General features: G+C 46.4%; 1 protein-coding gene across 2 annotated transcripts in view; it reads left to right on the forward strand.

Annotated features, from left to right (window-relative positions):
• LOC129822225 (protocadherin-16-like) overlaps window positions 1–12310 on the forward strand; it is a 195660-nt gene that overhangs the window by 14018 nt on the left and 169332 nt on the right. For both annotated transcript variants that reach the window (XM_055880312.1, XM_055880313.1), the window contains exon 2: window positions 6744–8579. In XM_055880312.1, the coding sequence (XP_055736287.1) occupies window positions 6765–8579 (1815 nt within the window). In that variant the 5' untranslated portion in view covers window positions 6744–6764. The remainder of the gene's footprint in view (window positions 1–6743; window positions 8580–12310) is intronic.

The following is a 12310-nucleotide window of genomic DNA, read 5'->3' on the forward strand; positions in this document are numbered from 1 at the left end:
TCTCAGTCAACTTACCTGGTAAAATAACGGTAAAATAAAATAAATAAAAAATAAATAAAAACACAGTACATGAAGTATCAACATTAGTAGGGTTTTTGGGCAAAGTTCACACACACACACTAATGCTATTAGACATGATATGAGTATTGAGTCAGTGTTTTGTTAAATTGGTTGGTTTGAAAGGACACACAGTGCCTTAAATTAAAAATTAAATTAAATTGTTTTTCTCTCATCAATCTACACACAATACCCCATAATGACAAAGCAAAAACAGTTTTTTATGTTTTGTAAATGTATATAAAAAAGAATGAATATCACATTTACATAAATATTCAGACCATTTACTCAATACTTTGTTGAAGCAACTTTGGCAGCGATTACAGCCTTGAGTCTTCTTGGATATGACACTACAAGCTTGGCATACCTGTATTTGGGGAGTTTCTTCCATTGTTCTCTGCAGATCCTCTCAAGCTCTGTCAGGTTGGATGGGAAGCATCACGGCACAGCTATTTTCAGGTCTCCAGAGATGTTCGATCAGGTTCAAGTCCGGGCTCTGGCTGGGCCACTTAAGGACATTCAGGGATTTGCCCCGAAGCCACTCCTGCGTTGTCTTGGCTGTGTGCTTAGGGTCTTTGTCCTGTTGGAAGGTGAACCTTCGCCCCATTCTGATGTCCTGAGAGCTCTGGAGCAGGTTTTCATCAAGGATCTCTCTGTACTTTGCTCCATCCATCTTTCCCTCGATCCTGACTAGTCTCCCAGTCCCTGTCGCTGAAAACATCCCCACAGCATGATGCTGCCACCACCATGCTTTACCGTAGGGAGGGTGCTTGGTATTTAGGCCAAAGAGTTGAATCTTGGTTTCATCAGACCAGAGAATCTTGTTTCTCATGGTCTGAGAGTCTTTAGGTGTCTATTGGCAAACTCCAAGCGGGCTGTCATGTGCCTTTTACTGAGATGTGGCTTCCGACTGGCCACTCTACCACAAAGGTCTGATTGGTGGAGTGCTGCAGAGATGGTTGTCCTTCTGGAAGGTTTTCCAATCTCCACAGAGAAACTCTGGAGCTCTGTCAGATTGACCATTGGGTTCTTGGTCACCTTCCTGACCAAGTTACTTCTCCCCCGATTGCTCAGTTTGGCCGAGGGGACAGATCTAGGAAGAGTCTTGGTGGTTCCAAACTTCTTCCATTTAAGAATGATGGAGGCCACTGTGTTCTTGGGGACCTTCAATGCTGCAGAAATGTTTTGGTACCCTTCCCCAGATCTGTGCCTCGACACAATCCTGTCTCGGTGCTCTACGGACAATTCCTTCGACCTCATAGCTTGGTTTTTGCTCTGACATGCACTTTCAACGGTGGGACCTTATATAAACAGGTGTGTACCTTTCCAAATCATGTCCAATCAAATGAATTTACCACAGGTGGACTTCAATCAAGTTGTAGAAACATCTCAAGGATGATCAATGGAAAGAGGATGCACCTGAGCTCGATTTCAAGTCTCATAGCAAAGATTGATGAGGATTTTTATTTATTTAATTCATTTTAGAATGTTAAAAAAATAAAACAATTTAACCTTTATTGAACTAGGCAAGTCAGTTAAGAACAAATTCTTATTTACAATGACGGCCTACCCTGGCCAAACCCTAACCCGGACTACGCTGGGCCAATTGTGCACCGCCCTATGGGACTCCCAATCACGGCCGATTGTGATACAGCCTGGAATCTAACCAGGGTCTGTAGTGACGCCTCAAGCACTGAGATTCAGTACCTTAGACCGCTGTGCCACTCGAGCACCAGAATAATGCTGTAACGTAACAAAATGTGAAAAAAGTCAAGGGGTCTGAATACTTTCCCGAATGCACTATATGTAAGGTATTTTTCTTAGGTTAGGTCTCAAATGGCACCCTATTTCTTACGTAGTGCAGTTTTTTTGACCAGGACCTGTACACTATATAGGGAATAAGGTGCTATTTGGGACACAACCTTAGTGATAAAGATGAAAGGGGGCCACTTTTAACTCTGGCTCTCTGTGCGCTTTGCTTGCCAACCTCTGTATTAGACCATCAATATCTTTATTACTGTACTCTGAAGTCGTGTGGTGCCAGACAGACTTCTCTTTCCCCAAGGCTCAGGCCTGTATTTCTTTCCTCCCATAAGGCTCCTAGCTGGCTCCTAACTGGCCTGTTTTCTGGATTCCCCTTTGGCGTGTTTCAAAGCCCCTGGCAGCAGCATAGCTACATTGTCCCCCCTCTGCTCTCTCCCTCTGCTCTCTCCCTCTGCTCTCTCCCTCTGCTCTCTCCCTCTGCTCTCCAGACTACAGGGAGGGAGAAACATCTTTGATCAGCTAGGTAGCTCTCTGTTTGTCTAGCTAGCAGCTAGTAGAACCCAAACCCCTTATCCCTGCCAGTCAGCCAGTGGGGGAAACCATAAGTGTTTTCCACATACCATTATATATTTAATTGAGCATTTAGTAGAAGAATAAGGAACATTGTTAGAGCTATAAAGCCATAGTACTATCCTGAGTTAGTGTGTCGTTTGTGACTTTATGTTGGGCTTAATCTGGCATCATACAGTTAGAGCTATAGTAGAGCTGTAGGACCCAGGCTGGTGGCTGGGCCTGCTAGATCTATTAGGCTGCAGCGGAGTGGTCCTCCAGCTGCAACAAACACACACACACACACACACACACACACACACACACACACACACACACACACACACACACACACACACACACACACACACACACACACACACACACACACACACACACACACACACACACACACACACACACACACACACACACACACACACACACACACAACCAGACCAAGACCAGAGCCTGCATTAGTTCTGCCGTGGCATTCAAAGATTCCTGCCTCCTTAAAAGTCATAATTTGTGCCTTTGAAAAAACACCTAGAAGTCCTGCCTCAGCTTTGCTATAAAGTAAATCATTATTGCTTGAAAGTACTTCCTTGTTGGCAGCACAATGGAAATCTCTGTGGACTTGAATTTTACCTAATATATGGAGCAACTCCAGACTCTGCTATTAGTGGAGAATTAGTAGTGAAAGCTTTTAAAATCCTGGCCAACTAACATCGCTGTACCCCATTGTTGAGCTTCAGCTCTACAGTATAAACCATTGAGATTAGGTCTCTGGTCATAGTGCACCATGCAGGGAATAGGGTACCATTTGGGATGGAACATAGGCAACAGATACAGTGAACGGATCCATGTTGTAAACGGCTTCACTGTCTTAGCAAGCACTCAACTAGATTAAATTACAAGCCATGCAGAGATAAAGAAATGTGAAGAAAAGGGTTCAGCATGTCAAATTCAATATCTTAGCCACAGAAAGAGGGAAATAAACAGTACGCTACAACTTCATAACTCTGCTGTCTACACACAAAAACTGTCACTGAAGAATGCTCTGACTGTAGGTTTTCACCACAGAACTAGAATGAGTTCAGTTTTTATTTCATTCCAATTCCATGGTTTTCTTCTATCTTTAGTGTGTACTGTGTTTTGTATGATGGCTCACAATCACGACTGACTGAAATTAGCCTTGGAATCCCATCTAGAGGAGGAACGCTTTCAGCACCCATGATTAGAGCCTAGCCAAGAGAGGAGAGAGGGGAAAAGAGGGAGGAGATGAGAGGAGAAGAGAGAAGGGGAGAGGGCAGACTGCAAGGAGCCCTACTGCTCTCCTCTTTCGCTCTCCACTCCTCTTGTTCTCCTCTCTTCTGCTCTGCACTGTTCCCTCGCTCACTCTGTCACCACCACGGACCAGACACACACACACACACACACACACACACACACACACACACACACACACACACACACACACACACACACACACACACACACACACACACACACACACACACACACACACACACACACACACACACACACACACACACACACACACACACACACACACACACACACACACACACAGATAGGCTACTCACACGCACGTGTGTGCAAAGACACCTATGCACACATACATGCATCCCACTTGCATGCACAAATCCACTTTCCAACATACATTCTCACATGCTCCTAGTTACTCACAGACACATACATGTAGTACTGTACAGTCTGAAGCAAGGATATTTCCCTCAATGTTACAGTAGTGCCACTAGGGGGAGTCTGGTCGGCCTCGACTAATATTCTCCTACAGTAAAAAACTTGATTCCTCAACATATAATACAACTCCTGTTTTCATGTTCAGAGTTTTCCCGGAGAACATTGAAGTTGATTTTATCTTTGCAGGACAAAATAAATTAGTTGTGAATTTGATTTAGTTAAACAGAACCACTGACAACTAGAAATTATCCTCTTGTTATGAGAAACAGACAATAATTACTTGTTTTCCCAGAGACACATTTAGTGGTTTTGGACTTTTCTGCAGACGGTGACAGTCAGCTGTCAGACAGCCCACATTGCTTCATAGTGTCTCACAACAAATTACAAGTCATCAACCGTTGGGATATTCCCTGCCAAAACTGTGTTATCTATAATGTGAAACAGTGTCGTCGTCCCAAATGGCACCCTATTCCCTATATGGGCCCATAGGGCTCTGGTCAAAAGTAGGACACTATGCAGGGAATAGGGTGCCGTTTGGACATAGCCGGTGTAATTGCTCCATTCCACAGTATCTCTTCTTCAGTGTTGTAGAAATCGTCTTTTGTGTGGCAATCCATATCATCCTCATTCTCACGGTTACACTTTGTGGTTGTTCAAATGTAGTGCTCTCTTGGCTGTTATGTCTTAAATAATCAGAGAACTACAGAGAGAGTCAGAACTTACTGTTAAGGATGTCCCCCTGAACAGTTCACTGTACTATCAAAAGTTATTTCTGGCCCTTAGACCTCTGTTATGTATACATTAGAATATATCTGACAACTTTCCACAATTTCTAACTTCCACTTTTCCACCTTTTATGTCAAGAAATGCTCAGCTCAGAAAACAGAGATTTGGCCCCTTTTTCCCTTCATGCACTTTATTTAACAATATTTCTTTAAAGTATTCTTTGTTTTTATTCCATACAGAGCCACCATGGAGTTAACCATTGAGTCTTGTAAAAAGGTTAGACCCATCACAGAGACTAAGGCAATAGCAGAAAATGTGCTCTCAATATCTGCCAAATTTATGGATTTAGAATCACTTGTGCGTAGTGAAATATAGGTTACAGGAGCCAAGAAGACACTTTCACTTCTGACATAATTACCTGATTTGCCAAAGGTGTAATTTATGAAAGGCGGCTGACGGACATTTCAGAAGTTTCATGAACCGTTTTAAGGGCATATATCACAGGGAAATGGCAGGAGTTTTATGCTTTCAAAACACCACCTGTCTCCACTCAGCTTCCATTCTCCATTAAGACAGGGGAGTTTTACACCTCTCAAAACAAGTGGATAAAGTAGAGTGTTTTCTCTCTGTCGCTATAACACAGCTTTACATTTCTGGGCCCTGGTTTACTCTCCACACATTGAGCTGGGGAGGACATTCCTCAAGTTAACATCCCCATAGAAATATGGACTCAGGGACCACTCAATATTGTAAAGAGCCTTTCAAACACGGTCCCTCTATAAGAGCTCACACCCAGTCTGTCTGTGAGTACTCGTCAACATTCTTGTAAATCCAGCAGTCTCGCCTTCCCCAGAATTGGTTTCATACAGGCAAACATATACCCTGGTTCAAGATGTGCATGTGCTTTAGCAAACTGTTTAAATACAGATGATTCACACACGCGCACACACACACACACACAGACACACACCAACACACCAACACACAAACACAGAGTAGCTCTAGAGGGTACTGTTACAGACCAGAGAGCCTGGCTGCATTTGGACTTGTCTCTGTTCAGAACTGAATGTTGAGACCATAAACCGTCTCCCTCTGTGGTTCTAACTTACGCCTGCAGGAGATCTGGGTTCAAATACTATTAAAAATAATTTAAAAGATAATACTTTATCTTCACTTGATTAAGCTTGTCTGGCTTACTGGACCAATATAATTGTACAATAACTGCAAACCATGCCCACCTGCTATTCAAGGCAGGCTGGATCAAACACTCAATGTATTTGAAAGATTTCAATCCCTGTGGTCTGGTCTGTGGTCTGGGCTGTGGTCTGTGGTCTGGTCTGTGGTCTGGTCTGTGGACTGGTCCGTGGGCTGGTCTGTGGGCTGGTCTGTGGTCTGGTCTGTGGTCTGGACAGTTCTCTAGTAAAGGAAGGGTTCTCTGTTATGCCAAAGGAACAAGGTGTTGACTTATTAGGTGAGTGGAGGGAGGGGATGAAAATGACGTGATGCAAGAGATCTATTATATGCACTGTGGTTGGGACCACAGCCTGTAGAGCATATGGAAAAACGGACCTTAAGGCATTTTCCTGAATTTTTACACAGCTCACCAAATATACAGAATAAGCCTGTACCCTTCCTTTGTTAAGCCAATAAAAAACACTCAGCTTTAGTTGCTGGATCAGGTTATAAGAGGAGCCAGGAATGTGTCCTGATTACATGACCTGACCAGGACAAACAGCGGAGAGGTTTTCTTGGGCTGACTCCCAAATGGCACCTTGTTTCCTACATAGTACACTACTGATTCTGGTCAAAAGAAGTGGACTATGTAGTGAATATGGTGCCAAATGGGATGCACACATTGTCAGGAAGTAACGATCAGTACGGCACACTCTAACATATTTTCCATCTCTCTGTGTCCCTCTCAGGTTTAGGAAGAAGCCATCAGAATGAAGACCGAGGCCAAGGGTTTGGGGCGGTCTGTGTCAAGGCCGCTGCAGGATGAGGGCCGGTGGAAACGAGGGGTCCTGCTGCTGACCTACATCCTCCTGGAGCTGATCACCGTCCACTCTTCCACCGTCCTGGGGAACCTGGAGCTCCAGCTGGACGAGGAACAGCCAGCCGGGACCATCGTAGGGGACATCAGTGCTGGGTTACCGCCTGGCGTCACCGCAAGTCTTTACTTCATATCAGACCATGAGGGCACCGGGGTGGGGAGTGACCTGGACATAGATGAGAGCACGGGCATCATCAAGACAGCCAAGGTGTTGGACCATGAGCTGAGGGACCGGTACAACTTCATTGCAGTGACTATGACGGGCGTGACCATTGAAGTGACAATCACGGTGAATGACATCAATGACCACGCTCCCACGTTCCCCCGGAGGAGAGCGGCGTTCAAGATCCCGGAGATGACGGCAGTGGGAACCAGGTTCCCCCTAGAGCCGGCGGTGGATGGGGACAAGGGCCAACTGACTACCCAGGGATACCTCATCAAAGATGGGAACCCCGGCCAGGCTTTCCTCCTAGAGACCCGGAGAGGATCCAACCAGGTTCTCTATCTGGACCTGGTGGTCAACACTCTTCTGGACAGTGAGACCAGACCGTCTTATACTTTATCCCTGGAGGCGTTCGATGGAGGCTCCCCTAAGAGGACTGGTCAGATGGTGCTAGATGTGATGGTTCAAGATATCAACGACAACGCTCCAGTCTTCAACCAGAGTCGCTACCACGCCATTATCTCAGAGAATCTGCAGCCGGGTAGCAACATCCTCCAAGTCTTTGCCTCTGACGCTGACCAGGGAGACAATGGCCTGGTTCTCTATGAGATCAACCGCAGGCAGAGCGACCCGGAGCACTACTTCGTCATCGACTCGCGAATGGGTGTCATCACGCTCAACAAGCCGCTGGACTTTGAGATGCGGAGGGTCCACGAGCTTGTGGTCCAGGCGAGGGATAACGCCACGCAGCCCGAGGTTACCAACGCCTTCGTCACAATCCACGTCCGGGACTACAATGACAACCAGCCCACCATGACCATCATCTTCCTCAGCGAAGACGGTTCCCCACAGATCTCCGAGGGCGCCCAGCCTGGCCAGTACGTCGCACGCATCTCCGTCACCGACCCGGACTATGGAGAATACGCCAATGTCAACGTCTCCTTGGAAGGAGGGGACGGGAAGTTTGCCCTGACCACCAAGGACAACATCATCTACCTGATGTGTGTGGACCAGATCCTGGACCGAGAGGAGAGGGACACATACGAACTCAGGGTGATGGCTACAGACGCAGGGACCCCTCCTCTCAGGGCTGAGTCCTCCTTTACGATACAAGTCACTGACGTTAACGACAACCCTCCTCTGTTTGATCAGCAGGAGTACAGGCAGGCCATACCTGAGGTGGTGTTCCCAGGGAGCTTCGTATTGCAGGTCACGGCTAGAGACAATGACCAGGGGCCCAATGGAGACATCACATACAGCCTCCTCCAGGATGGCCAGGCCGGCCAGGATGAGAACCAGGCCCAGTGGTTCACCATCGACCCAGTAACAGGGATCATCACCACGCTCTCCCAGCTGGATTACGAGTCGCAGCCCAGGCCAAGTGTGACTGTGGTGGCTACAGACGGAGGGAGGCCTTCCCTGTCCTCCACAGCTCTGGTCCATGTGGTGCTGCAAGATATTAATGACAACGAACCTGTGTTCGGTAGCAACTTCTACAAGGTATCCATCAAGGAGAACACGGCTGCTGGGTCCTGCATCCTACAGGTAGGACATTGTATATTCTGTTTTTCTAGTCAGTCTGTCGACAGGTGAATCTCGCAAGCGAAAGTTTCAGAATTTACTTTCAATACTAAAAGTATTGAAAGCCTTATCACCTGCATCTTGATCATGTGAAGTCCGATATCTGTAACTTGTACGTATTCAAGCTGCTAGTTTGTTCGTATACGAGCTGGGAAATACCAAATGCCAAATGAAGACTATATTGGAAAGAGAACTACCCTTGAGGGTTGAGAGGGGTCTGAAGTTCTGAACACATTTTTAAGGGAAATGGAGAGACCATTACCTAGAGGAGAAATATTACCCAGATAGAAAATCGTTTGGTGGATTTTGCTGAAGTATTGTCAGGCATTAAGTGTTATTTTAATGTTCAATCTGTTTAGATTGGATTGTAGAGGATAAGAGAGTTTAGAGTAGAGAAAATGAAGTGAGGGAGTTTAGGTTGGAGAAAGGCTGAGGATGTGTCCCAAATGGCACCCTATTCCCTATTTATAGTGCACTACATATAGTACCCTATATGGGTAATAGGGTGCCATTTGGAAACATACTAAGTGAGGCGTTTACCTGGTGTCTGCAGAGCTGGAGGATCTCTTCTCTTCTGGCTGTCCTCTCCTTCACCTCTCCAAGGTTTCCAAGGTAACTGAGACAGTGTAAAGCCCCTCTGACAGCTGAAGACAAAAGATGTTTCCACTTTATTTACCTAATTCAGCTGCAGCAGGACAGGGTAGGGCTTCATCTGACAAAAAGACATCTCACATGTCAAACCTCAACAAAAGACACCCCCAAAAAATGGGTATGGTAGACAAGAAAATAAGCAAGCTATTGACAAACCACAGGTCCACCACATTCGCTACAGGGCCTCCAGGCCAGATCCCACTGCGGGGTCAAAACTGTAATTACGCCTCATTAAGAGGTATCGTTTTCTCAGGTTGTTGTTGCGTCTGTTATGAGAAAAAGACCATTGGTTTTTTGGTTTTCTGCTTTTTATCAGTGTCTGTTTCTTCCAGACTTCAAAGCTTCTACTGCTGCTACAGCAATCAGACACTCTAACATACAGGAGATCTGGGGGAGAGAGGGAACTGTTCATTTAATTCCTGTTTCACAAGCATCTGTGTGCCTGAGATGGGGCTGGGGCTGTGGCTGAGACGGCCAGGGTTTGGATGAGTTGGGGTTGGGTTTAAGAGAGAGGGGTTGGGGCTGAGACGGCCAGGGTTTGGATGAGTTGGGGTTGGGTTTAAGAGAGAGGGGTTGGGGCTGAGACGGCCAGGGTTTGGATGAGTTGGGGTTGGGTTTAAGAGAGAGGGGTTGGGGCTGAGACGGCCAGGGTTTGGATGAGTTGGGGTTGGGTTTAAGAGAGAGGGGTTGGGGCTGAGACGGCCAGGGTTTGGATGAGTTGGGGTTGGGTTTAAGAGAGAGGGGTTGGGGCTGAGACGACCAGGGTTTGGATGAGTTGGGGTTGGGTTTAAGAGAGAGGGGTTGGGGCTGAGACGGCCAGGGTTTGGATGAGTTGGGGTCTGGTTTAAGAGAGAGGGGTTGGGGCTGAGAAGGCCATGGTTTGGATGAGTTGGGGTTTGGTTTAAGAGAGAGGGGTCGGGGCTGGGGCTGAGATGGCCAGGGTTTGGATTAGTTGGGGTTGGATTTAAGAGAGAGGGGTCGGGGCTGGGGCTGAGATGGCCAGGGTTTGGATTAGTTGGGGTTGGGTTTAAGAGAGAGGGGTTGGGGCTGAGACGGCCAGGGTTTGGAGTAGTTGGGGTTGGGTTTAAGAGAGAGGGGTTGGGGCTCAGACGGCCATGGTTTGGATGAGTTGGGGTCTGGTTTAAGAGAGAGGGGTCGGGGCTGGGGCTGAGACGGCCAGGGTTTGGAAGCTCTCCGCTGGGCTGAGTGATGTGCAAACGGGATCCATGCCCAGTGACTGTCCCAGGGAGAGGGAATGGTGAGGGGGAGAGGGAGTAAGATTTGTAAGGGAGAGGGGGAGATGGAGGCAGGGAAGTGTGGGAGAGAGGGAACTAGAGGGAGAGAGGGGAATAGAGAGAGGCCCAGTGCTTGACTTTAGCAGGCGCTCACAGGGTCTGAGTACTGGCACCACACATTTTCTACTGCTTGAGCTCCTGTTCCTCTTATATCATTTTAGCTCAAACGTATTGTGGAGGTCCTGCATCTAAAGATAAACAGTACCAGCACCCAACATGAGTATCGGCACCTGTTTCAGTCCAAGTCAAGCACTGGGGCACCAGAAGAATAACAGCTGAGACAGGGGCAGTGGTTGTATGGGAGGTCTGTATCTCAATTATACATCTATTGGCAGCAAGGATGAGTACAGAGAAATAATGTACTGGAATTGGTTATGGGTCAGAATATTTATGATGTCAAGCACTTCTACGTTATTCTATCATCTTTTCCTGCCCCCATCAGCAGCCTCCAGGCTCCCAGCATGCAATACTTCTTCAAGGCCAGCCACTCTCTGGCCTGTCCTGTCCTGCTTGGCGGCTGTAGACGTGTAGTTGGCGTGCCATGTGAGGCCAGACGGCTTGGCTCTGGGTGTGTGTGTGTGTGTGTGTGTCTGTGCATGTGTGTGTGTGTCAGCTCCACATCCCAGCGTCTGACGACCAACCGACTGCCTTTTCTCTATGTGCAAGAAATTCCCATTGCACATTTTTCCACATACTCAATACTGTCCAACAGCCATTACAATAGGGGTATTGTGATCATCAGTCCAGCATTTTGAAGTGGGTAAGGTTTAGGGTTTCTGTTCCCTCTATGTTTCTCTAGCAGCAGTTCATGATTAGTCTTAACACACACTCTCTCTCTCTCTCTCTCTCTCTCTCTGTCTCTCTGTCTCTCTCTCTGTCTCTCTCTCTGTCTCTCTCTCTCTCTCTCTCTGTCTCTCTCTCTCTCTCTCTCTCTCTCTCTCTCTCTCTCTCTCTCTCTCTCTCTCTCCCTAAGAGAGGTTGTCACTTACTCTCTGCGTCAATTGCTGCAGTAGAGGAATACTTATATAGTTATAATTAGGTGTTGTGCAAAAATATCATGAATGAAAATAATAGTTTTCCACCTCAATTAAAGTGACAAGTCTTAAACCTATTAGCAGTCATCAATCTGGTAATGTAATAGGTCAGATATATAGGGGGAAAACAGGTCGTCTCACAGAGGGGAAATAGAGAATGACATGAGGAATAACATGTTAAAGACCAAGAACTGCATTATGGACTAAACTCCACTTTATGACATTCCATTTATTTTCCCCTATAAGCATCATGCCGTTATTGGTACCTGCTTTAAACTGTGGCTGTGTCGCAAATGGCACCCTATTCCATATTTAGTGCACTATTTTTGACCAGAGCTCCACAAAGTAGTGCATTGTATAGGGGATAGGGTTTATTTGGGATCCACATTGCGTTGTCTTTATTAGGTAGTTGGTGATTGGAGAGTGAAACATGCAGTGATTGGCTATACAGTACCTACAGTAGGTCTGTGTTATTTAGGGCCCACAACACACTGCTTGTATTAATGCATTGGATTTATATAGCTCAAAGTGCTTTACATTATAGGATAGAAACACAGTTCATATGTGTGTTAATACCCTATGAGTGGGTTAATCGCAGATGCTTATTTAATCCCCTTGTATTCCATAATGGAACATACCAGTCAGCCTTGTATTCCATAATGGAACATTATCAGTCAGCCTTGTATTCCATAATGTAACATTATCAGTCAGCCTT

The sequence above is a fragment of the Salvelinus fontinalis genome, chromosome 24 (assembly GCF_029448725.1).
Source record: "Salvelinus fontinalis isolate EN_2023a chromosome 24, ASM2944872v1, whole genome shotgun sequence".
In the NCBI taxonomy this organism is placed as follows: Eukaryota; Metazoa; Chordata; class Actinopteri; order Salmoniformes; family Salmonidae; genus Salvelinus; species Salvelinus fontinalis.